General features: G+C 45.1%; 1 protein-coding gene across 22 annotated transcripts in view; it reads right to left on the reverse strand.

The window, feature by feature from the left end:
* The window catches only part of MAPT (microtubule associated protein tau), a 90,575-nt gene that overhangs the window by 16,779 nt on the left and 46,423 nt on the right, over positions 1-27,373 (reverse strand). For 7 of the 22 annotated variants that reach the window (XM_039516299.1, XM_039516301.1, XM_039516302.1 and 4 more), the window contains 9 exons: positions 25,251-25,337; positions 21,004-21,090; positions 17,646-17,711; positions 13,082-13,171; positions 9,103-9,158; positions 7,339-7,536; positions 5,374-5,503; positions 3,959-4,012; positions 2,543-2,808 (listed from right to left, as the gene is read on the reverse strand). In XM_039516299.1, coding sequence (XP_039372233.1) covers positions 2,543-2,808; positions 3,959-4,012; positions 5,374-5,503; positions 7,339-7,536; positions 9,103-9,158; positions 13,082-13,171; positions 17,646-17,711; positions 21,004-21,090; positions 25,251-25,337 — 1,034 coding nt within the window. The other 15 variants (XM_039516297.1, XM_039516294.1, XM_039516296.1 and 12 more) reach the window with 11 other exon arrangements.

Below are 27,373 nucleotides of genomic sequence, written 5' to 3' on the forward strand. Positions count from 1 at the left end.
TACCTAAAATACTGCAAAAAGCCACTCGGGTGACATACCAATGTTGTATCTAAATGCCGATGTCACACATTTACCCAGTCACTCAGCAAATCTCCTATATGGTCACACAAATGGCTCCCAACCAGCCGCTGAGGACAGTACACAGTGCTCCATCCTTCAGAGAAATGCAAGCTCTTGCAATTGGACCTACTGTCGGACACCTATCTCATAGAACTGGAAGAGACCTTGAAAGGTCATTGAGTCCAGCCCCCTGCCTTCACTAGCAGGACCAAGTACTGATTTTGCCTCAGATCCCTAAATGGCCCCACAAGGATTGAACTTACAACCCTGGGTTTAGCAGGCCGATGCTCAAACCCCTGAGCTATCCCTCTCCCGATGCAGCAAGTCTGGTTTTGGCCAGCAGTGCCCTCCAGTGTGCATTCACCCCTCGGAAGTGGGGAGAAGGGATTCTTCACTGCCCTATGTTGATGAGATGTACAGTGGTATCTAGTCCCTCAATTGTCTGCCTAGGACGGATCAGGACCCCGATCCAACAGGCTGAGAGCAGTGGGAAGAAATCTAAGTACAGGGGAGGGAGGTGGCCTGGAATTCGAGTGAAAACAAGACCCCTCAGAAGACAACAAACTCCTTTGTCGACTGGTTCCTAAAGATGATTCTCTCTGAGGGTCAACAATTGTTTTCTGTTTTCAACAGGTTATTTAAAAGAACCATTTTTAGTTTGCCTGGCAGCCCAGACTTAATACATCGCTTCTCCCAACCACACGCCCTTCCCCCGCACACCTACACAGCCCCCATTGTTGTGGGGTTCTCCTTGTAAACTGGATACAGTGAGGTCTATAAAAGAAACCATGCAGCTGGAAAGGCTCATGTTTGTTTTAATTATTTGTATTTCCATCAACTACTTCGCTCGGACATTTACGCTCGCGCTCCCTCCCACTGCTCCCCTTCACTGTTTCATCATCAGCTGTTTTACCGCTCCAGACACAAGTCTAAACTCCGCCCTCTGATACCAACTCCCACTGGACCAGCTCCCACTGAGCCCTCGTTGCCAAGAAGGCCAACGGCATATTGGGCTGCATTAGTAGGAGCATGGCCAGCACATCGAGGGACGTGATTATTCCCCTCTATTCAGCACTGGTGAGGCCACACCTGGAGTATTGCATCCAGTTTTGGTCCCCCCACTACAGAAGGGATGTGGACACATTGGACGGAGTCCAGCGGAGGGCAACAAAAATGATTAGGGGGCTGGAGCACATGACTTACGAGGAGAGGCTGAGGGAACTGGGGTTATTTAGTCTGCAGAAGAGGAGAGTGAGGGGGGATTTGATAGCAGCCTTCAACTACCTGAAGAGAGGATCCAAAGAGGATGGAGCTCGGCTGTTCTCAGTGGTGGCAGATGACAGAACAAGAAGCAATGGTCTCAAGTTGCAGTGGGGGAGGTCGATGAAGTGGACTGTAAGCCCACGAAAGCTTATGCTCAAATAAATTTGTTAGTCTCTAAGGTGCCACAAGTCCTCCTGTTCTTTTTGTTGGATGTTAGGCAACACTGTTTCACGAGGAGGGTGGTGAAGCACTGGAATGGGTTCACTAGGGAGGTGGTGGAATCTCCTTCCTTAGAGGTTTTTAAGGTCAGGCTTGACAAAGCCCTGGCTGGGATGATTTAGTTGGGGTTGGTCCTGCTTTGAGCAGGGGGTTGGACTAGATGACCTCCTGAGGTCCCTTCCAACCCTGATATTCTATGATTCTGTGGTGGAAGAGGTGCAAAGGTTGAAGGTAGAATTTGGCCCTGGGGTTGGAGGCCTATGAAGTAGTTTGTGTCATGCGGGAGGTTGGCATGATGGTGGAAGGGGATATTGAGAATACAGTCTGGAGAGACCTTAAGGGCACCTCTAGCTGATGCACTGCTCCTATAGTCCGTGTGTCCCGGGCAACCGCAAAACCCCATTAAAGTGAACGCACCAGAAAGAGTCCACGAGCTTTAAAAACAGGCATTACCCATTACTCGATAGCATCTTCGCTTCCCATGGTCCCTAAAGGAAAGTGCAGCAGAACCTTCAGAATGAGACAAGATAGTAGGAAACTATCTTCATGCACATGACCGGAGAGAAAGTCACATAAGACTTGATCCCGAGCTTGTGAGCCTTCCCAGATCAGATGGGAACCCCGCTGCTCCAGGGACAAACTGCTCGATCAATATATTGAGTGAGAAAAGTGCCTAAGGGTACAGCCCGGCCCGGCTAGCAGGGCTCGCACTAGTGCTCTAAGCTGTGAGCTGCCGCTTGGACCGGAGCCCAGGTTCTGCAGCCTACGCCCCGTCCCTTGGCTCACTAAGCCAGGCCAGCAATTTCAGCACAACCACCCAGATACTAAACCAGATACTGGCTGGAACTTAGGCAAGCTACTGTCATCCACTGCTGCTGCTTCAAGGCGAGAGGCCGCAAGCGGCTCTTCTATTATAAATCAAGAGAGAGCTCTCCACTGTAAGCCAAAACTCCATGCAATATCTGCCGACATCCACGTGGAAAGCAGATATAGGATTTACCTTTCCACCTCCTGGCTGGTGCTTCAGGTTTTCAGTGGAACCAATCTTGGACCTGACGTTTTTCAGATCAGGCATGGGGGCGGTAGACGTCTGCAGGCGGCTCTTGGCAGAAGCAGGGGATTTCGGTGGCGTGCGAACCACTGCCACCTTCTTGGGCTCCCTGTTCGGGGGAGTTGGCAGGGAGGGCGTGCGGGAACGGCTGCCGGGGGTGCCGGGTGAGCCAGGGCTGCTGTAACCACTTCTGTCTCCAGACTTCGCTGGTTCACCTGAAATTCGCAGACACACATGTAATAGCAGGGTGGAGGCACAGGTTGCTGTGCAAAGTGCTGCCAACGTTTATTGAATGGATCAATCTGCTCCAAGAACGCCCACCTGCTATTCGACACGCGGAACGCCCACGGAGTCAACATTCACTAGTTGCTCCGATTGTTACTTACCAGCGAGGGGATGACTAGTACTGACCATCCCCCTAGGAGGTCACAGTTTGGGGAGGATCTTGGTTTACAAAGGGAGGGGCTAGCTAGAAACAAACACCAGTGAATCGAGGCGACGGAGTAACGATTCTACAGAGGAGAATCCCGAAGGGACAGGCACAGCACGGGGGATCACAGGGGTTGGGAAGGAAGGTACATAGAACTGCACTTTTATCTAAGGATTTCAAGGCACTTTGCAAACATTTAGTTAAAAATAAAACCTCTCTCTTCTGCATGCCTTTCCATCAGCAGATCTCAAAGCATTTTACATGGAGGTCAACATCATTGCCCCCATTTAACAGATGGGGAAACTGAGGCACAGAGCGGGGGCTGGGGGACAGCTTGCCCACAGCCACCCAGCATGAACGGCTGAGGCAGGAATGATAGAATGGTTGTTTGGCGCTTTACATCCGAGCTGACCCACGCTCAAAACCCAACCAGCGTTCTTAGGCAATATCCACCATGGTTCTTACCGACATCTGTATGGAATGAAACCCAGGTAACCTGACCCCTAATCTGCCTCTTGAACTAACCAGGACCCAGACTCTCTCTTTCTCAATCTCACTCACTCAGGACCAGTGTGGGAGCTGGGGAGACGAACACTTTTTGTTGACTTGCTCCATGCAACAGGAGTGGAACAGTGCTGGGAAGCTGCATTTCTGCAATTTCAACTTAACAGCGAATGGGAGCCCGGTCCCAACACACAAAATTAAGCTGGTTTTCTGAACATAGATCATGAAAAACTAGCTTTGCACAGGGCGGTGACATTAACCTCTCAATGCCTGAGAGGCTACAAACAAAAATATTCAGATGCAATTTTTGTAATTAAAAAATATGAAAAAGGAAAAACACTGACATTGCAAAATATTTTTAAAACAGCTCAGGCCGCTGAGCAGCTTGATTGTTTCCAAGATCGAACGGGGGGGAAAGCCTTACATTTTACCTTTGTCAGATTTTGCTGCTGTGGTAGGCGGCTTTCTCTGCTCCTTCCTGCCAGCTGAAAGAAAGTTAAAGAAACTTAAGTAAAATCCATTACGCTTCAAACGTTAACAAAGGTTTTAGCGGTGTCTGGATAAACAGAAGAAATATTCAGCAGGACACACGATTTTCAAGGTAATTTGTGACCTCTGGAGCAGAAAGCATCCTCAGAAAGCATCAAGAGCACTGGCTTAATCCCCCCCATCACTGTTAGGAGAATGAATCCTAAATAAAAATGATTTACAAAGTTGCCTCTATCCCCAACTAATAGCCCCTTTCAGGAATGAATGACCGGCCTTTTGAAAGATCTATCAATAAATAAAAAAGAAAAACTAGCTGGAGTAAAAAATGGAGCAGCTCAAGTCTTCCAAATCAGAGCAGAGCGCATCCAAGGAATGGTACTCCCAGAGGGATCTAACCAGAGGATAAAGGAGGTGCAGTTGTCATCCTAAACCAAGACGATTATATGAAGGAAGCAGACAGAGCAGTAACCAACCTGGCTTATTACACAAAAACTATTCATAGCTCAATACACACAAAACTGTGATGGATGTTATACAAATCAGCGCTACCACACCCACACTCCTTAATCTATCTTACCCTAGTGAATGAACCCTAGGTGCTATTCTATAGGGCTCCCCAAAGTACAGGAAGACCCACCCTACCTAACTGTACCCGTATAAAAGGATCCTCTTCTCACTGAAAGGGACGTCTATACCACCACACTGTTCAAGAGCTAGATGAAATACAAGATTTATTCATCCCCACTTTGCTACTGCTCTATCTCCCAGTACACTAGAGGCAACATAGGTTGTCTCACACCAGCAGCATTCCAGATACTGGGGGACTTCACCACAGGGAAGATCCCTACAGAAAATTCACTCTGAACCCTCTGCTAGATTGACAGGCCAGATTTCCCCCCTTCTTTCTCCAGCTCTTATGGAGTCTTGGCTGGACACTGCAGCACCCAAGAGGGTAGTTTCAGATGGATCATTTTTCCCGGACAAGGGAAATCACCTATTACTTTTAGGCTCCGCCAGGGCTACACTATTCATGCCCTCATACCCATGAAGAAAAAGCACAGTCCATCTAACACTCATCTTTCCACATCTCCCCATGGGTCTAGACTCCTGACATTGCAGAGTAGCTCGGGAAGGAGAATTTTGCTCCTGCAGCAGGAGAAAGGGGGCTGAGTGCAGACAGGCTGCTTTGTGACACAGTATGCTCAAAAAGAGATGTGCACACGAAGTCTGGCCCGGTCAGTGATTTTAGGGAGGGACAATCCCAGTGCTTTCTGGAAAGAGAAGATTCCTGCCTCCCTGTAAACGTGCTGAATGCCCATTGGGGATTTTGCTGCATGCAGCACACACTCCATCCTACCAGCATTGGGAGGCGTCTTGGGGGCCGTGGGCGTTTTTGCCGGGATCCGGGTAGCGTTGGCTGGGCTTTTCTGAGGCTGTGTTGCAGACCTGGGAGCAGCCATCTTCATTCCGCTTTTCATCTCCGGACCCTGGAGGCGGAATCGGGAACAAACATTTACCATGTGGTTTGCAAACCCACAAGAAAAAAAAAAAACAACCAACCGCCCAGTGAAGGGACATTCTCAAGATTGTTACTCTCTTCACTCAGATAGCAGAGGGCCTGCAAAGCACTCCTCAGCTCCTGCCCCCACCATCCCGGGACTCTGCCACGAGGTTCGGAGGGTCGGATGAGCAACTTCCAGTGAGACCTCCATACATATATCACTAAAATGGCTGTATGAGTCACTGCCCTTAGCATGCTGCCCCATGATGATGCGCTGGCTGCACCAGCCCAGTGACTGGAAGCCCTGAGGCAGCACCTACACTGACAGGGAAGCACATGGCTGCATGCCACTTTCCCATGCAAGCTCTTCACTTCAGTTACACAGTGCCATGAAATGCTTTGCTACCCGTCCCAATTAGCAGGGCTGGCCGAAAAGCAAGTCCATGTCCTTCACCTGTTCCTAAAACAAAAGCTTCCTTTCCTCATTTCTGATCAATTGTGGTTTACGTTCATTCAACAGCTCTTTTAGGGTGCTGAAAAGTTTATGAAAAGTTAACCCTGCTGGGTCAATTCAGACATAAAGCTTGTTCAGGCTGGTCATTGGTGCTTAAAAAGTCAAAAGCAGAACAAAATATCCTTCTTCCCTATTTCCTCTGCAGTTTATTGTTTATTAACCCCTTTAATCCTGCAGGGCAGCTTCCTAAAATGGGTTCAACACCATTTACTCCCTGTCTGACGCAGGACTAGGCATGAAAACTTCCATTAAAAGTGTGAAAAAGAAAGCTAAGGTGCTCTTGGTCAGAGTTCAACAATTTCAAACCACTGCTCTTGCTTTTAATAAAGAAAGCTTGAGTATGTTGTTACTGTTTGTTTGTATCTCTCTCTGTCAGGGGGAGAGAGAGCGCTAAGCATTATTTCTTACTATGAATGTAAAATTTTCATTTTTTAAAAACGTACACCAGCCCTGACGCAATGCACGCCTGCATGTCGGAGATCAGAACTGGTCAGCTTCAAATTCTTTAGCACTGAAGCTCATCCTATTATTCAAGATATACAATTTCTATTCTCCCTCTCCTTCAGGTTCTAACAAGTTATATGAATGGAAACTCTAAAAGTCTTTTTTTTTTAATATACATAGAATGATCCACAACCCTGTTACAGGGCTGTGTATTGTGTTTTCTGCATAATTTTGTAGCATGGAAGACCTGACTCCAATATATGAGATATGTACAAGAAGACTATGTCAATGCACCCATAAATACCAACACAATGTTGTTGCAATGTGAAAGAAGTCAATGCCTCACTGAAATACAAGACAAAACCCTTCTGCACATTGGAGGAGAGGTTTTAAAAAACAGCGTTAAATTAATGCAAACCAAGGGACCCTCCCAGCAGATCAGAGACACGTGACTGCTCTGTACAACACTGAATTATAAAATTTCCACAAGAATTACTCCAAACAACACCCCCTAACCAAGGACAGTAACGGATTTCATGATAACACACTACTTAGTTGTTTTGGGTTTTTTTTAAATAAACACTGTTAACACCAGGTGCTCCAGCCACCCCATAAACAAGCTACAACGGTTGTCTGGCCATTCCTGACTGAAGCAATTCACAGTCTCAGTTCAGAGAATTTTCAGTCCAATTTACCTCCTCCGTTAAGTAACATGGAGAGCGTTACACACACACTCAGAACCTATTTCAGCATGGAGAGACAGGCTGATCTAAGTCAGCATTGGCAGGAATCAATCAGTCAGGAATGGGCAACTCATCGTTTTTTAAAGGTCGCTTCGGTTTCTTTTTCACCGATTTCCTTACCTTTGGCTTTGTTTCTTTCGTTCCTGTACTGGCAGGTCGGGATGTGATAGAAGAGACTCGTTTAGGAGTGGAAGCTGGTACTGAGGACTCAGCAGGACTGGAGGGGTTTTTCAAAGGGGTTGTACTAACAGAGGAGGGTCGTTGGGGGGTAATGGAGGATCTATCTTTCAGGGGTTTGGCAGAGGAAGGTGTGGATGTCTTCAAACAAGTAAACAAAATAAAAATAAAATTAAAAAAAATCAGCATGAGGAAAAAGCAAACTGAAAAGGGATGATGGTTAAAGTCAAATATGAAAGCGCTCTCCTGCCGACAAAGCTAATGCTGCTTGCGGGGCTGGAAGTATTTAGTCGGCAAAAGTGCCGACAAAGTACCGACAGAGTGTTTACACAGGCTGACTTTTAACAACAAGGCTGTGTCGATACAGCCTTGTCGCTAAAAGCTGCGTGGTGTAGACAAGCCCTAAGACATGGTTTCCAGGATACAGTCCTCAATTCTGTAGGCATGGCCTGCGTTCCTTGCTCCTAGATGTAGAATTTTGTACTTGGACTGTATTAAAACACTTTTTGTTTAAATAGGCCCAGCTTCCCAAGCTATCAGATCGCCCTGTCTGACTGCCGTCATCATGATTTACCATTCCGCCAATCTCTCACCTACCAATTTTCGTCAGCAGTGATGTTCTATTTACTTCCAGATCATTAGATGAACATGCTGAATAGCATCAGGCCTACTACCAATCTCTGGGGAAAGAACAACCCCATTCGATGATGATTCCCCACTGACAACTAGTTTCTGAGATCTGCCAGTTAGCCAGTAATCCGTTTAACTGTGCTTTATTGATATTCTATAGTGCTAATTTTTTAATCAGAATGTCGTTTGGTATTAAGTCAAATGCCTTACAAATGTCTAAGTATATTACATCTATGCAATTACCTTTATCAGCCAAATTTGTTATTTCCTCAAAGAATGAAATCAGGTTTGTTTGACAAGACCTATTTTCCATAAAACCACATTGAATGGCATTAGCTATATTCCTAGCCTTTAATTCTTAATTAATTTAATCCTGGATCAGCTTCTCCATTATTTTGTCTGGGACTGGTGTCAGTCCTCCTACACCCATGTCATATATTTTGCACTTTCTGAATACTGGCATAACATTAGCACTCTTCCAGTCTTATGGAATTTCCCAGTATTAAACTGTGTGTATAATTCAGAACACAACACTCTGTTGGGTAGGGACAATTTTTTAACGGTTGCTAAGAACAAATTCCCAGCCTTGCTCTTTCTTTGTTCCCAAAACGGGCAGTTATGTAAGTTCAGAACCGCTGGCTCGCCAACCAAAGCCCCAAATCTGCAACTGTTATTCCACAAGGCTTACCCCCGAAGCTGCATGGATCTGACTCCAGGACTGGGACCCAATTATTTAGAGTAATAGTTTTTGGAAAGTTAAACACTTTGGACTCCTGCCATGTACGCTGGGGTTTTCTTTGAAATAGTAAAAAACCCAGCAGTTTAATTTTAAACGTCACAATTTTGTTACGAGTTGATTCTTCCAAGGTTCATGATTTAAAATGGCTGCATTTTCCAAAGGCCCGGGGGGAGCGGGGACGGGACGACACACAAACACACACTAAAAGAAAAGAAAACTGGAAATTAATGGCAAGGTTTCCTAACAAATAGATGACTTAGGTCAAAAGCAGCTGGGTGTAGATGGAGTCAAGAACACGCACAGAAGGCTTACATCATATCTCATATCTGTCATCTTACCTTAGGCTTTTTCTCTTCAGTATCAGTTCCATCTTTGTCTTTACTGTCAATACGAGCTGATGAAATGTAAATAAAGAGAGTTATGTTCCTCTTCTTGGGGATGCTAAATAAATACCCAATAGCTTATAATGCCTGCATTGTCGTAACATGCATTAATGTTCTCTTTTCTTCTCATTTCAGTTAAATCTATTAAAAAACAGTCCTTATCAGATTACTTCCTCTTTTTAAGTGTGTTCTTGCTGTGTTACAGATTAGCCTTAATATAGGAGATGTGTTAGAGTAACTGCTGGGAGCATCAAAAAACATGCAGCAAGTTTTATACCAGACCATCCATGACAAGAAGATTGACACACTGTTCTAATGGTTCTTTCTGAACAGCTCTATTCTCAGGCCTAAGTCTGTCCCTTTGCTCTAAGGTTTAAGCATCACATCCAAAGACTAAAACTCACGAATGCTTCAAACCTCCAAGGGCAGGTGCTGACGACCTTAAGTAACAGAACTGCTTCTTCTTGTGTTTCCAAACTCACTTGTCAACATATTACTTCAAAAAGCAATTTTATTCAAATCCGCTTGTAATCGTCATCTCTCCCAATGTACAGTTTTCTGTCTGACTGGCAGACATTACTCCTTAGGATTCCATTTCAGAACCTGTAATATCCCTTGAGCCTTTATCAGCCAAATGAAAGCCACTTAAATTAGATACATAATGAACACACAGGGGTTCTTGGGCCATTAACCTACGAACTACAACAGACACTGCAGTCTTGCAAATAAAGAGTTAGAAGTATAGAAAGAGTAAAATGTGTACTACACTCTAGGGTGCTAACTATTAAATCCACTTTTTTCCCATCAGCAGCTACATTTCTTCTTAATGTGAAAGGAAAAGCAGCTCTTGTATCTTCTCTAAACTTTGGGAATTTATTCTGGCTGATAACGAAATGTACAAGGTCATTTATAAAACACAGCTCTAGCAGTGACCTTGAACTCCCCCACTATCCACTTCCATAACTTGCCTCATGCCCTTCCCTTTCCTAAAGCAGCAAAGGTGCCTTGCGCAATGAAGGCTGAGCTGTACCTTAGAGAGAAGAACTCCAGGTATTTCTGGCTGAAAAGGGAAATACCCAGCCCCTTTTCTGTTCCTGCTACTCAATCAGAAGCCGGCGACTTTAAGCATATTGTCCTGTGGCATCTTATAGACTAACAGACGTATTGGAGCATGAGCTTTCGTGGGTGAATACCCACTTCGTCGGATGCATGTATTCACCCATGAAAGCTCATGCTCCCAAACGTCTGTTAGTCTCTAAGGTGCCACAGGACTCTTTGCTGCTTTTACAGATCCAGACTAACACGGCTACCCCTCTGATACTTTAAGCATATTGTAACCCGAACTGTCTGAAAACAGTCAACTTCATTTCAAAGAGAACAGGAGTATTTGTGGCACCTTAGAGACTAACAAATTTATTTGAGCATAAGCTTTCATGCATTACAGCCGAAGAAGTGGGCTGTAGCCCCCGAAAGCTTATGCTCAAATAAATGTGTTAGTCTCGAAGGTGCCACAAATACTCCTGTTCTTTTTGCAGATACAGACTAACACGGCTGCAACTCTGAAACATTTCAAAGAGAGGAAGGCTGTGCACTTCCACCCATTAACTACTGGCATTAGTGATGGCAACCTCTGCTAATGTCATGAGGTGTGAATGAAGCCTCTCTGATTGCATATTAAGTTTAACAGGATTAACAGCAGCTGCTGATCCCCACAATACAGTCCATATGGCAGGAGCCTCCATCCTCCATTTCCTGCCTCACATGAGGGAGGAGACTATGGGCTGAACATTCAGGCTGACCGGGCTAGCTGTGCCAAGGCAGCCAGCGTGTAGGCATCGAACGTGGTACGGGACCCGTACAGACATGCAAACCTGTGTGTCAATGGCAAATGATTCCTGCGGAAGAGTATCGGAACTCTATGGATGTCTACGGCTGGCGTGGCCCCAAAGAACTCGCCTTGTGTTTTAACACCTGGGCACTAAAACATGGATGCTGAGGCTTGTAAATTAGCGAACAGATTTTCTTACAGATCCCATTTTGATTGCTTATTAAAACAATTTAGTGAAAAACTCGCATTTCACCATTGGACAGGCAACCTCCCAAGGTTTCCTTAGGACTGCGGGTCTCGGTGAGAGGAGAAATAGTTCTTCAATATAGAAGAAATGTGCCTGGTATACTAGCAAAGGCATTTGTGCCCGAACAAGCTGAATTTAGGCACCTACTCAGGCCAGTTAAGCTAACACTGTTGCATGAACTTGAACATCTAAAATTAAAGCTACCTGACCGCAATGCTATCAGATAAGCAGTTAAATGGCTCAAGGTTTCTCAGCCGACATACTTAGGTATCTAACAGGCTTCCCCTCACATAGGTCTCTCTTATAAAACACCAAAGATTCAGCCATCTCTTTGGAACTGTCGGGGGCGCACACAGTACTGGGCTTGGAAACTGAGGACAAAGTCTCACTCGCGGTACTCCTCCTCCCCCCTCACCTTTAGAAAAGCTGACCCGAAGCATGGTTTATTAACAACGGCTATGAAACTATAGCCTGCTCTGTGCGAACGCTACGTCAGAAATGCCCAGAAAAAGTTTCAAAATCGATCAAACGCCTCTTCTCTTTTATAAATATTTAGAGTGATGGATGAAATCCAAGCGTCTACCTAGCAGCTTTGATAAATCCAAGGACACTGAAATGAAAAGGGAGAAAAGCACATGGCAGCGTGTCAGCGTCCATGCAAGAGAACGTGCAACCAAAGCGTGAGTGTGATGCGAATGCATCAAAGGCCGGGAGTAAACGAAGGGTGAAAAGCAGCAGCACGCTGGATTTGTTCAGAGCCAACATCCGGGGACAACTGTCAAGCAGCAGGATTCAAGGGGTGCCAGGACTGGGTTTAGCAGCCTTGCCCTGAGCAAGTCATTGGAGAAAGAAGCGTGGGGCAGGAAAATGAGAGACAGACACACACACACCTTTTAAATGAGGAACCCGACTGACTTGTTTCTCTGACACGCGAGTTGCAGGTTTCTTTTTGGGTGCCTCTTGTTTTTCCATGGCCTGCACCATTCCCCCCATCTCCTGCTGCAAGGAAACACGTCTATCTGCCACATCCTTATTTAACCTATCGGGAAACTTGGTTACATCTAGTGGAGAATCTGAGATTTCTCCCTCCCTAATTATATTAGCTTCAACTTCCACTTGGTACATACTTTCAGAGGGTTCCATCTTGGTGACATCATCATATCCTTCCCCTGACAACCACTGCCGTTTCTCATCTAGGATCTGTCCTGCTTTATGACCTTCCCTTTCAGTAACAGGAGTCTCTCTAGATATTTCTGCCAGGTTATCTTTGGGTTGGCCTTCTGCTGGAAAGCTATGCACCTTCACAGCTTCCTCGGCTGCTTCAAGCAGTGGAGAGTCTTGCGGTCCTAACGAGGAAGGTGAATCCTGCAGAATAGTTTCATCAATGTCACGGTCTTCATCTTTTTCATGCCCAGCGGCCTCTTCTTTATATCTACCTCTGCTATATAAAGGAGATGGCCTGTCTTGAATATGGGAGTTGTCAACTGGCTCGTACCCCACATCATCAACACCCGGGTGCCACTTATCAAATTGAGCAGCAAGTTTCTCATGATAGAACATTCCAGCTCTTGGAGCACTCTGAGAGAATTCCGAAACTGCTGATGCAGCAAATTCTTCTGTGCACACATCATGACCTGCTTCATCTGCCAACGCTTTACCCACGCCAACGTCCTCTTTTCCACCACGGTCCCAGAGCGCAGTTCTGGAGACAGCCTCCTGGCTTTCTTCAAAGGCTCTGAAGTCTTCATACGTGCCTGGGGGGACTGGTATCGTGGCCTCAGCTCTGGCAGGAATTGCTGCTGCCTGTTCTCCAGTCTGCATTTCATATAAAGGGACGTCAGTCGCCGGAAGAACCTCACCTGCTTGTTTTTCTGGCTGAATCTCACTTGCCACGTGCTCCTGAATTCCAGGTTCCACACTCTCCCATAGCCTTGGGGAGCTCAGCTCTTCTGGGGAGCGAAGAGGGAGGATAGGATGTCAAGCGTGGCAAAGAATTAGCACAAGTATTTCAATGGAAAGTCATTCTTGCAACACAAAAGAGAGACTTAAAAGACTTTTTATAACCATTCGACATGGATAAAAGCAATCAAGTCCTACACTGCCACTTGCAGTGGAAAATTCAATTCTGCAGTTCTCTTTGTTTTAAAGGAATCGTGTCCCTGTAGATAGGCTTAAAATCAGAGCTACTCCACTTTGCTTTGATGATACACATTGAATCATCCATCATCTCTGCCTGCCTGCTCCATTGCTAGGAAGAGGCAGAGTACTAAAACAAACACAGGATTTGCCATACCAGATCTGGATAGATCTGGTATGGCAAATCCTGTGTTTGTTTTCCTGTCTCCCATACTGAAAGTCTCAGAGGAAGGAGCCTCCCTCCACCCCCAGTAACATGCTGGTGTGTAATCAGCTATGCTCTGTGACCATGGTGGATAGATTCTATCCCAGCCTCTGTCCACAGAGGCGGTCCCAAGTATGCTATGAAAGCTAACATTTGATTATCGTTCTCTTTGCTTGTATAACTGCACAATTTTATAGGCCACAAAACTATCCAGCCTCTATCTAGTTACAGCGTTGGACAATTAATTAGGTCTTGTGGCAGTGAGTGCCACAGGTTGACCACGTGTCAAATGAAGTGTCGCTTTCATTTGTTCTAAATAAATCTGCCAATAACTGTGTTGTGTAACCACAACACTGTGCGGGCCAGAATGAAAATGGGTAGATAGTCTCCCCACTCTAAGGGCTAGTCTACACCGGCAACGTTACAGCACTACCGTGGCAGCACTTTAACATGGCTTGTGTAGTCGCAGCAGGGGACGTAGCTACCAGCGCCGGTGCACTGTCTACACTGGCGCTTCACAGCACTGAAACTTGCTGCACTCAGGGGTGTTTTTTCACACCCCTGAGCAAGAAAGTTGCAGCGCTGTAAAATGTCAATGTAGACAAGCCCTCAGGTTACATACAAAACTTAAATCCCTCCCAGCTCTTCTCCTCTTCAAACTAAATAAGGCTAGTTTTAGCTGCCACATCTCAGCCATCCAGAGTTCTAACCATCTTCACTTCTCGAGACCATTTCTCCTTCTGCTACATCTTTACCAAAAACTAGACAGTGCAGTACAAGTATTCGAATTCTTTTTTATTTCAGTAGCCTGTCTACACCATCAAAGCACAGGGTGTAGGTGGAGAGGATGGATCACACAACGGAAACACCTGGCTGCGACTGCAAACAAACTCTGATTTTGTATGTTCCGCCCACTCTGCAGAGTAATTAGTACCATAACATTGCACACCCGTTCTGGAGCAGCTGACAGTATAACCTTTAAAAAAACAGAGCTTACAGTCACAGATGCAGAGATTTTAAGGCCAGAAGGGAACATTTATGATCATCTAGCCCAGGCCTACACTACAGACCTACAACAATGTTGCCCAGGGGTGTGAAAAATCCACATCCCTGAGTGACGTAGTTATATTTACCTAACTCCCCATGCAGACAGCACTCGGCCAATGGGAGAACTTCCACCACCTCTTGGGGTACGTCTACACTACCCGCCGGATTAGTGGGTAGTGATCGATCTATCTGGGATCAATTTATCACGTTTCCTCTAGACGCGATAAATCGATCCCCAAACATGCTCCCCATCGACTCCAGAACTCCACCGCTGTGAGAGGCGGAAGCGAAGTTGACGGGGGAGCCGCGAGGACGCGAAGTAAATCAATCTAAGATACGTCGACTTCAGCAATGCTAGTCTCGCAGCTTAAGTTGCACATCTTAGATCGATCCCCCCCCCCCCCCACCAGTGTAGACCAGGCCTTCGGGAGGTGGATTAACTATGTCGACGGGAGAAGCTCTCGTTGGCATTATAGAGTCTTCATTAAAGGGCTATAGAGGCAGAGCTGCAGTAACACTGCACATGAAGACAAGCTCCCCCTGCAGTCTGACCTCCTGCATAACACAGGCCAGAGAATTTCACGCATCAAGCCCATACATTCTGGTTGAGCTAGAGCATCTCTTTTAGAAAGACATCTGATTGGGAGGAAAAGACCTTGGAGTGATGGAAAATCCACCACACCCTTAGGTAAACTGTTCCAGTGGTTAATTAAAAATGCGTGATTTATTTCTACCCTGAATTTGTCTAGCTTCAGGCTTCCAGCCACTAGCTCTTCTCATGACTTTGCCTGCTAAATCAAAAGCCTAGGTTAGGGAAACTTTTGTACTAAAATCAAAAAGCAGCCTTTCAATGAAAAACAAATTCTAAAGAAAATTTTTTAAAAACGGGATAAGCAAAAATCACAACTTAATTAGCCTGTTGTCAACACAGGTCTAAGAAAACTAAGTGCTTAAGCGAAATCATCACTGCAGAGTCCTCAAATTCATGATCCAAGACAGACCCAAATTAGATACCAATTAGTACTGGCAATAAAACTCGTGTCAGGCCATGGCGAGCTCCTTTGATAACCAAAGGGCATTCCATCCATGCTAGTATGCTAACCAGCAGTGCTCATTTACCCAGTCTCGCTCTGCAGGTGAGCGGAACATACCGTAAGGACCACAAAAGTAGAGACGTGCCCACTACATTCGTTAGCGACATTTCCAAAATGCAATTCTTGTTCTAAATACAGAGTGCAACACGTAATCAAAGGAGTTTGTAACATTTCAAATGATATGGTTAAAAAACTGAAGATTTAAAAGGCTGCCCCTCTCACAGAAACTTGAGACTCACATCACTACTCTTCCCTCTTCATGCCGAAGAGCCAGTTTTCAAAGTCCACAGCAAAACAAAACCAAGGTCACCAATTATGATTTATGTCTGGCCACAGGCGTGCAGCACTTATCACAATTATATCTGACCCAGAGGAAAATGTATCATAAAATGGAAGTGCCTCTTTTAAAGCATCATTCCCCATGTTCAGAGAAGTAACAATTTACTGTGCAGAAACCTGGTATTCAGTACGGGGCGGGAAAGTTTAAACATCTGGTGAGAACAGAGAAGTGGCCAGAGGTGGGCAGATGATATGCAACGCTCCCATCACATCTCTGCTAATGACCTCAAGCTACACCGACAGAACCCTCTGCTATTCTAAGCCGTGTCCACTTGCACATAAGAACTGCCACTCACAAAGACTTGCATGATGATCCTGTGATAGAGTTATGGGCAAACTTCTGCTAGGGAGTAGGATAAGAATAACCAAACTCATATTTACATGGAAGCTGAAGATGTGAACTCTGTCCTGGGTTGAAAGATACAGGAACAAATATTTACTTTTTAAACATCACTAAGTTTGAAAGTACTTCTCTCAGCCAGACAAGTTGTGTGCAATTTGGAGAGTAGCAGCAGGCATGGAGCAGGAAGGATATACACCAAACAGATGAAGAAATTCATGTCATGTATATGCCACCAAGGAAAAGATCTTGCAAAATGGGATTTACTCAGCTTGAAAAACCAAGCATCATGTAAATGGCACAAGATGGAGAGCGTGAGCATGAAAACCATCTACGACATATTCAGCTTTCTGCACTTGCTGTTTCATTAGACTGGGGTGGAATTTTCAAAAACATTCAGCGCATTAGCCTCCCTCTGCTCCCACTGGACGCTTCTGAAAATCCCACCGTGAAGTTTTCAGTTATGTCTGAAGTCAGCATAGTCAAAATCACCCGATGTAGCTCCCCCTATTAAAGGGATAATTTTTTAGCTCGGTTAAGCAGATGCCCAGTTATACTGTACGTCCACACACTGCACAGCGGCTAGCTTTGTTATGGTCTGTGTAACGGAAGCTAGAAGAGACTACTCTCAATACGTCAAAGTACATAATGAGACTAGTTTGAGAATAATGTGCCAACCAGACTCCCAGTGGGCATTATTTTTGTCACAATTCAAGTAAAAAAAATTGGACGTGGCGATTATAAAGTTAGATAAGCCACTGCCTCGAGGTCAGCACTGCAGGGTTCAAAATCAACCCACGTGCCTCATTCCACAGGAGAGTGACATTGAGGTATATTGCAAAAGGTGACTGGGAATGAAGGAGTCAGTATTCAGAGTATGAGCATCTCCCGTTGGCTGACTCATATTGTCCTCTCTGTGTGTGTTTTGCAAGTTGATTCCTCCTTCCATAGCTCGGAGGATACTCAACCGTCTGCTATTCCAGACAGAGGACAAGGACTCAGGCTGTGACCATCCAGAGAAGAAGGGCAATGGATGAAAAGTTGTGGTGTCCCCCTAAAATGGAAAAAGTGGGGGGGATACTTCAAGCATCTTGACCATACCTGGCTAGAGACAGGCAGCGGCAGGGAGAACTGGATAGTTGGGTGTATAGCAAAGAAGGGAAGCACTGCAGAAGAAAGATCCCAACCCACTGGCAACTGCTCTCTCTGTTTTGGGTCCCAACTGGATTTTACTATTTCCCAGCAGCAAATATTCCACTGACCTTGAGCACCATCTCCTGCAGCTTGATCCTCCAGGTTAGGAGTAGCTCCCACACCTGCTTCCTCAGCTGATTCACAGTTAAATAAAGGGGGGGAAAATTACAAAAGTTAAATTTAAACGGCTGCCACGAAAAACAAATTTGCTTCCTTACTGATCCTGTCCATCAGCCTGACTGCATTAATAACAGGACTATAATGTACCTGAAGGCAGTTACCTTTTAACTGCAGTTGAGGGACTGCCTTACTCCATCACAGCAGTGCTTCACCTAAGCCACTATCTTGGATGACAGAGACCAGTACCAGATACTTCAGAGACAAGTGCAGGAAACGCTTGTGGGCAATTAAGGAAGGTTAGCATGAGAATGTATATCCCTTTTTCAGCCCCAAGGGTGGATGTTATCAGCCACAAAAATATCTAATTCTTTATTACTGCCCACTGGCTAATTATAACGAAGCTCAGACTAATTCTAACACTAACCTAATGCTAAAAGCTGAGAGCTCTGGGGTAGTTGGCAGACACTGCCAAGTGTCATCTCACTACCCCAGGCAATAGAAAGGAACTGCGAGGTGGTTTGGGGCCCTTGGGGGAGGCAGGGTACAGCATCAGAAATCCTCTGAAGTAAACAGGAGGAAATTCAATAAGTATAAATGCAAAGTACTCCCCTTAGGAAGGAACAATCAGATGCACATACACAAAATGGGAAATGACTGTTTAGGAAAGAGTACGGCAGAAAGGGATCTGGGAGTCACAGTAGACCACAAGCTAAGTATGAGTCAACGGTGTAACACTGTTGCAGTAAATAAATAAATAAATAAAAGCAAACATCATTCTGGGATGTATTAGCAGGAGTGTTGTAAGCAAGACACGAGAAGTAATTTTTCCGCTCTACTCTGCACTGATTAAGCCTCAGCTGGAGTATTGTGACCAGTTCTGGGCCCCACATTTCAGGAAAGATGTGGACAAACTGGAGAAAGTCCAGAGAAGAACAACAAAAATGATTAAAGTTTTAGAAAAATGACCTATGAGGGAAGATTGAACAAATTGGGCTTGTTTTGCCTGGAGAAGAAGACAGAGGGGACCTGGTAACCGTTTTCAAGTACAAAAAAGGTTGTTACAAGGAGGAGGGAGAAAAATTGTTCTCCTTAACCTCTGAGGACAGGACAAGAAGCAATGGGCTTAAATTGCAGCAAGGGAAGTTTATGTTGGACATTAGGAAAAACTTCCTAACTGTCAGGGTGGTTAAGCACTGCAATAAATTCCCTAGGGAGATTACAGAATCTCCATCATCAGAGATTTTTAAGAGCAGGTTAGACAAACCCCTGTCAGGAATGGTCTAGATAATACTTAGTGCTGCCATAAGTGCAGCGGACTGGACTGGATGACCTCCCGAGGTCCCTTCCAGTCCTATGATTCTATCATGCAGGGCACATATGTGGCCCCAAAGGACACTGCTGACCAAAAGAATCCAATCTCTCATTCATGGGGTGTATGAGCACCTAGAGTGGGATCCATGTGGACAAATACTCAAAAAATAACACCTTGTTTACTTTTTGCCCTGCTCCTGCATGCTGAGCAGAGGTTTATGCTTTCCAGAATGATGCCTAGGTCTGTTTCCTGAAGAGCTACAATTAGCTGAGAACCCAGTAACATCAGGGGACAGTTCAACCTATATTTTCAGAGGTGCACTGCCTTCCATTTATCAGTGCTGCATTCCATTCGTCATTTCATGATGCCCATTCACTTAACTTGATTAGCTCAGTCTTCTGTCAGTCTTGACTAACCTACTTAATTTTGACCCTTTTAAAATGTTGCCTGCTCACTACTCACTCCCCTTTCCCCAATGATTAATATATTACACATCAGTCCTAATACACAACCTGGGGGCAACCCGTTAAGCTTCTACAATGTTGAAAACCAACCATTTATTGATACTTTTTGGGGGGGGGGGGGGCGTTTCACTAATTTCAGACTCGTGACAGTACTTTAACCTCTCATCCCATGTCAAGCCTGCAGACAGGACCTTTGACAAAGGCATTTTGACAGTTCAAGTAAACTATGTCCATCTTCTATTTTGCTGACATTCAGAGAATTCTAGTAGACTAGAGAGGCACGCTTTTCTGCTATAGCAGCCGTGCTGGGTTGCTTCTCTCCTGTGTTTCTCTAAATTTTTTATAAATTCTATTTTTAATCACCTTTCAACCAGTTTACCTGGTACCAAAAGTAAAGCTCACTAGTCTGCAATTCCAAGGATCAAACCTAGTGCCTTCAGGGGCTCCCCACCAATTCTCAGGTATAGTCATCAATTAAATGAGAGACTGCATCCTTTTGTTACCAGCTCAGTCACTTCATCCATGAGTTCCTTCAGAACTCATGGGTGTGCCACACAAAAGAGGATGATGCTGTTGAGCCAGGAGAGGAGAAAAGGTTGAAACATCTTCCCCAAAGATCCTGCTGCTCTCCGGGATGGGAACAAGAGACAGACCTGACCAGTTTGGATTTTCAAGTAGGAGAAGGTAAAGCAGCAAACCTGTGTGTGCTTATTGGAACCTACCCATGCCTATGAGATGTTTGTAGTTTTACTACAAAGTTGCAACTCCAGTGCCTATTCCAGCTCTATAAGCATCCAGAAAGACTGTCCAGCCACCAGGGATGGTATGGTATTTAACAGAGGTGTTTTTTTACCAGGTAAAATCATGGCTTATAGCGCCCTGGGAAATACTACTTAGAAAATACTTTAAACTGAGACTATTTTAAAAACTCTTTCGTCAATGCACACCACATTACGCTGAGTTTTAGCTACATATGCAAATTGTGATCACAAGGTGTTAGATTTGAGATGAATTTAGGGCTGTACAAATAAAAAGCAAAACTGCCCTGGTTGTAATATCAATATACGTGATCATAACACTGAGCATCAGAATGTCTATACATTTTGGTTGGTTATTTTGGTTTTCAATATTGTTTAAACAGAAGTCGAAATCATTTGATTATATGAGAGTGACAATAATGCAGAGTTGTAGGCTTGAAGCATTAAGCAATCAGAAACATGCAGAAACATGCAGTTGCCACCTACCAGTCCAGGTCCATTTGACCAGGCAGCATTCTGTAGCAGAAGACCAACTTTGAAACAGGGGATAGATTATTCAGTTTGGAACGGCTGTATCCAAAGTTTGAAAAGATTCGTTCTACGCTTGCTGAACTTGCTGGACATCGATGCAACCATTTTCCCGGTTTCCTGGTTTAAACCGGTATTTACCAGCACCCTGCGCTAAACTAGTTTTTCCCGGGAAACTGCCAACCCTGCCAGCCACACTTCAAAACTCTTTCCTCATTCACCAGAAGGCGTGCAGAGGCCTCACCTGTGGTTCCTTCGGGTATCTCCACATGCTGCCGAGCTGCAATCCGATCCTCATGTGCTCTCTCCTCCACTAAGGGCGCTGTGGCATCTGAAAAACAAAGCAGCTTTCGCACAGCCTGACTGAAACAAAACCCCTTCAGAGGTCAGTGCTTATTTAAAAAAAAAAAAAAAAAATTAGCACTGAAGGATGCATCACAGAAGGAAAACCATCCTCAGTGCTCACCAGGTTTCCTTCCTATCGCCTGAGCAGGATGAAATTGATACTTGTCATGGGAAACAAAAGCGCAGGCACAGCGCACGCACACACAGAGAGACCATCTGTTAGGCACGCTGTACATCCATCACCTCCTTTGTCACACAAGCTGCATGCCTCCATGTATTACTTACCCATCCAAAAAATAAAATAGTTTGGCTATCAGCACTGTCTTTTTAAAACATGGCCAGAGCAGGAGGGCAGAGAATGCCTGGTTTGCACATTCAGCAATGCTGCCTGCACAGAGGTGATGCTCAGAGCTCAGCTGGTGACAACAGCCCACAGTCAGGATGTTTTATTATAACATACATGCATCTTTCATTAAACACCTCAGCTGGACTGTGCCCACTAATTCATCCCTGCTGGGACTTTCCTCACACGGCAAACCTCTGGCATCCCTTTCCCCCCACCAAATGAGGTTTTCCTCCTTATGACAACACTGTCCTGATGCATAAGATAGCAATATCCAGTCCTGGACCAGCTAGAATTTTACGGGCCAGTCTCTTGACCCACATAGGCTGAGAATTAGAGTTGTATTACAATGGAGTGCTGGCAGTTCTCATTCCCAATGGAGTACAGCTCTGGCCGGTCACTAGACATCAACATTTAAAAGTACAACAGTCCAGTTCAGAATAAAGCTTCTGTTAGATAAAGCTTAGAAACTAAGAAAATTAGTATTTTCCTCTCCTTCCAAGGCTTGGGATAGGTGCATGCATGGCAGCTAGGCATTACAAGCAGAGGAATACAAATGGCACCAATTACAAATATTAGTCTGTCTCTAGAACATTTCTAAATTAGGTTCTCTGTAAAAAAATGTGGCAACTCAGGAGTCACACCATCCACCCGACCCATGCATTATGCCACATCAGCGTATTAGGCTTTATTTCACATGTATCTATTTTATTTTACATATAACCATGTGCTGTCATTCTGACAGATACCAAATTGTATGGCCTGGGGTGCGTACAAAGGAGCAAATACACCAATGAATTGCAGCTACTTCTAGGATGGAGGGCACCACATAGGAGGATAAGGGGAATATTTTGGCCAAGTACTTTGGTGCAAACTCTTGCCCTTCAGAAGCATGCACTATGGGATTGTTAATGTTCAGGTGAACAACAGGGGCACCATTTAGGGGGGCAGGGGAGGGCCCTAGCCCCCCACCCCCGAGTTTGGTAGGGGAGGTCTACTCACCCTAGCCCCAGACAGAGCTCTTAACTGCAACAGCTTGAGTGTCATATGTGATGAGTTCAGAAGCTGGGAGCAGCACAGCCTGGGGCAGGGTGTTTGTTTATAAACAGAGGCAGGGTGATTAAGATTACAAAAGACTTATCATTAAAGTAAATTAAGGATTGTTAGATGATCCTGAAAGGACTGCCACACACTTCAATTAAAAAATAGGAAACAAAGGGTAGGAATTAAAGGTGAGAATGGAGAGAGGTAAACAGTGATGTCCCTCAAGGGTCTGTACTGGGCCCAGTGCTGTTCAACATATTCATAAATGATCTGGAAAAAGGGGTACACAGTGAGGCGGTAAAATTTATAAAATTACTCAAGATAGTTAAGTCCCAAGCAGACTGCGAAGAGCTAAAAAGGGACCTCACAAAACTGGGTGACTGGGCAACAAAACGGGAGAAGAAATTCAACGTTGATAAATGCAAAGTAATGCACTTGGCAAAACAGAATCCCAACTATACATAAAAAATGATGGGGTCTAAATTAGCTGAACCTACCAATAGAGAGATCTTGGAGTCATTGTGGAGAGTTCTCTGAAGACATCTTCTCAAATGCGCAGTGGCAATTAGAAAAGCTAACAGAGTACTGGGAATCATTAGGAAAGGGATCGATAATAAGAGAAAAATATCATATTGCCTCTATATAAATCCATGATACGCCAACATATTGAATAGTTTGTGCAGATGTGGTCACCCCATTTCAAAAAAGATATATTGGATTTGGAAAAGATACAGAGAAGGGCAACAGAAATGATTAGGGGTACAGAACACCTTCTGTATAAGGAGAGATTTAAAAGACTGGGACTTTTCAGCTTGGAAAAGAGACAACTCAAGAGGGATATGATAGAGGTCCATAAAATCATGAATGGTGTGGAAAAACTGAACAAGGAAATGTTATTTATTCCTTCTCATAACACAAGAACTTGAGGTCACCAAATGAAATTAATAGACAGCAGATTTAAAACAAAAACATATTTCTTCACAGTCAACCTGCGGAACTCTTTGCCGGGGATGTCGTGAAGGCCGTAAGCTCATGGAGGATAGGTCCAGCAATGGCTATTAGCCAGGGTGGGCAGGGATCCAACACCACGTTCTGCATGTCCCTCACCTCTATTTGCCAGAAACTGGGAGTGGGCAACAGGGCAACTTGATAATTGCCTGTTCTGTTCATTCCCTCTGAAGCACCTGGCATTGACCACTGTTGGAAGGCAGGACACTGGGCTGGATGGAGCTTTGGTCTAAACCCAGTATGGCCATTCTGATGTTCTTATATAGAACCCAGGTGTATCTGCTCCCTGCTGTAACCCACTAGGACCCTGTTCTCCTCTCAGAGCTGGAATAGAACCCAGGAGTCCTGATGGGGTCTCTCTCTCCACAAAGTTAATAATAAAGTAAGAATATACATTAAAATTTTAAACCTAACCAGTGTTCCTTAAGTGACTTGCCACAAGATGTCAGAACGTGTTGTTATTAGAGCTGAGTGGGCCTAATATTTAATTTTCTTTCTTTTATAAAGGAATTAGGTACAGGGCTCCTGTCAGCTAATTGCTAAATTATCTGCCGAAAACTAGAGTTTTCAAGTGCCTACGTAGCCCCAGAAATCACGGTTAAAGTTGCTCCCCCCACCACCAAAATCTGAAATGGTGCCCCTGCTGAACAAGTCAAGGTCTAGTAAAAAAATAAACAATAATAATCTCTGTAAACTGCAGGGAACTTATGTAATGAATAATACTTTGCACCTTTGTATAGCTCCTCCCATCCAAAGACCTCAAAGATCTATGCCCACCTTTTAAAGTATACTATCTCATTTTACAGACAGGAAACTAAGTGATTTGCTAAAGTCACTGGCAGAATCGGTATTAAAAGCCAGGTCTCATGGCTCAGTCCTATGCTCTAGGAACACGACCAAACAGCCTCCCATAAATAGAATTTCAAGTTGAAAGATCTCTGCAGGCTTCCCCACCACCACTGATGCTGCAATCTTTAAATGTCTGTAGGATATTAAAGACTGTGGGCCAGATTTTTAAAGGTCTTTTGGCACCAAACTCCCGTTGGGAGTAGCGGAGACACATCTTGCAACCAAAAGTTCTAATATGAACCTAGGTTTTGTTAGCCTGAGAGGTGATTTGGACCAAATGCCTAGACTCCGAGCTGATGTGTGACACCTTGGAACACTGCTTGGTTTCTTGTCCAATGCTTGACATTTCTGTGTAAATATCTATTGGAAACGGAGAACACTCGTTGGCTTGATGTAAATCTAACTCTTCCTGGCAGGCTACAGGGTCGTTTACCAGGGAAAGGCAACTAGGACGCTCAGACATTTTTCCTAATGATTTTTTTGGAGTCTGCGTGTCTACGTTAGAATCTGTGTTGCCTTGTGAGCGGCTTAATAATGGCTTCTGAAGGCTGGCTAGTGCCCATTAACATTAATAGGGAGTTGCAGACACGAGTCGGTGGAGGTAATTACCCTCTCAGGATGGGCTACACTCAGCAGCCATCAACGGGCACGCTGATTTGGGAGTGCAATCCCTGGAGGAGGAAATGGAACTGGAATTGATCTTCCAAGGGTGTCTGTGTGGGCAATTCTCCTTCGTGATTATCAAACTAACAAAGAGCATTTATCTGGCAGCACGGAGACACAAGACAGCCATGCCTCTTCAGGAACCCCCCTTCAGAAAATGGCCTGGCGCATCTCTAAGCAATGCTTAGAAACAGCACCAGTCATTACCGTTTAAAAGCAGTACGACAAAGAGCTCCCACCTTCCATAGTCGGGGTGCTCTTAGCGTCAGAGGTCTCGGAAATGGGCTCATCTGATCCATCGTCAACTGGTATCTGCAGGGGATAGCCTGGAAAACATACATTGAGCACTCAGAACAGATCGTTGGCTACGTCTAGCGGGCTCTTCCGTTAACCTCGCCCATCCCCATTTCCTTATCTGAAAAGCTGGATGGCTGTAGCTGGCAATTACAGTACGATGTTCACAGAGTGTTTAAGTGCCAGGTACAGATTCAGCGAGAGCACCGAAAAAAAAGCCAAAAGTGAAATCTGCTGAGCAACCAATCCAATGCAGAGCACATCTAGAAACAGCAAAGCTCAATCAATCAATCAATAAAACCTTTCCTTGGAGACCACAGATGTTGGATTACATCAATCTGAGTGAGTCACTGTAGTTCACATTGATGTTTCTAGTGCAGCATAGGCGCCCTCTCAGAGCAGTCTGCTGAACTAATAGCTTATTTTCTTCTGTAATTCATGTTTTTAAATCAATGCAAAGAGGGAAAGCACTTGCAAGGAATTCTTCAGTGCTCCATATGGATTATGATGTTGGGCCTGGGTTACAAGCAAAAAGGACAGGGACACTCTTTGCAAGGAGTTCCAGCAAATAAAATAACGAGAACTGGAGAAATTGATTTACGAAGAATTTTATCAAGCTAACACAAGCAAAGTCTCTTGGACTCCGGTGCATGAGAACTGAAACTATGGCATTGACAGAAGGCTGCTGATTTGATTAGATAAGAGGGCCAACCTTGAGGGGCCTGGAAGAGAGAACGGTCCTTGGAATATGCCACAGGCTCTGTCCATAACATAGGGACCCCATTTGCCTGACGCAAACTGTACCTGAGGCAGATACAAGACAGAACTATGTTGCTCCACATTAATGGAGTATTGAGTACTATCAGTCCCCATGACTACACAGGTTTGAGAGTCGGATTGTTAAATACGTGGGGAAAGACTTTGTGAAAATTTAGGCCTAAAATACGGGGTGAGAGGAGCTCTTTTGGATAAAACCTACCCACTTCTCCACATTCCCAGCTTTTTCCTCTGTTGTCCTGGCTCGCTACCCAAGAGAAGGAAGCTGTCCGCTGGCAGCACCTTTGGGGAGCATTGTTTTTATCATCAATTGAGCTGACTCGTGAATACAGAATGCACACGAATGCTGCTGCATTATTACAACCGCAGTCACTAGGAAAGCGACAAATGATTCCAGGGGAAATAGGGAGAATCTGTGTATTAATGAGACGACAGGAGGCAGGGAGAAGGCGACACAGGCCAGACAGTATGCAGGAGGTTGGGGAGTGGCGGGGGGAGGGAAAGAGATGAGCCCATCTTCTTCAAGGATCAGGCAAGTAGGGGAGAAGCAGGAGGGTTGGGGTAGGCAAAGCGAAGGGACGGAGACAGCAAATTCGGCTGTGACAAAAGAAGAAAACCCCATTGGCTGGTATTGGGTATGGTATTGGGTATGCCTAGAGGGCAGGGGAAATCCTCTCTGGATCTGATTTTTGGTGAGGTCAGACATCCACTGTATCTGACACATACTGTAGTCCATCCTTCCCTCAGCGAATGTTCATAAAAAGACACGGGGAGGCAACAAGTGGCTAGAGCAGAGTGGCGGAAGCCTGGCAGTCGAGGGCTGTTCCCAGGTCGAGATGGGAGAGTAGGGATTAGTGGTTAGAGCAAGGGGGCTGGCATTCATGATTGATGATTCTCCTCCTGCCATGACTCACCGTGTGACCTCCGAGGTCTGTGCCTGCATTTATCCTCCCTGTACCTCAGTCTCCCCACACATGAGAGATAATACTCATTTCACAGTAGGGGGTGAGGATTCACCACCCCATGTCTGTAAAGACCTCTGAGATACACTGATAAATGACGCCATTCACGTGCATGCTACTAACATCAGAAATGTGCCAATTTCTAACACACGAACAGAGGCCCCTGGGAACAGCACCCTACAAGATCCAGACCTGCCACTAGCACTTGCTTAGGTGACGTCCCAGAGCCCTGGACCCCAACGCAAGCCAAGGGTCTATTTGTAAAATACGTCTCTCAGCTTTGCAATGTTTTTCTCTTACCATCATCCTCCCCAGAGAGGGATGAAGCA

This window comes from Mauremys reevesii, linkage group 27, assembly GCF_016161935.1.
Source record: "Mauremys reevesii isolate NIE-2019 linkage group 27, ASM1616193v1, whole genome shotgun sequence".
Taxonomy (NCBI): Eukaryota; Metazoa; Chordata; order Testudines; family Geoemydidae; genus Mauremys; species Mauremys reevesii.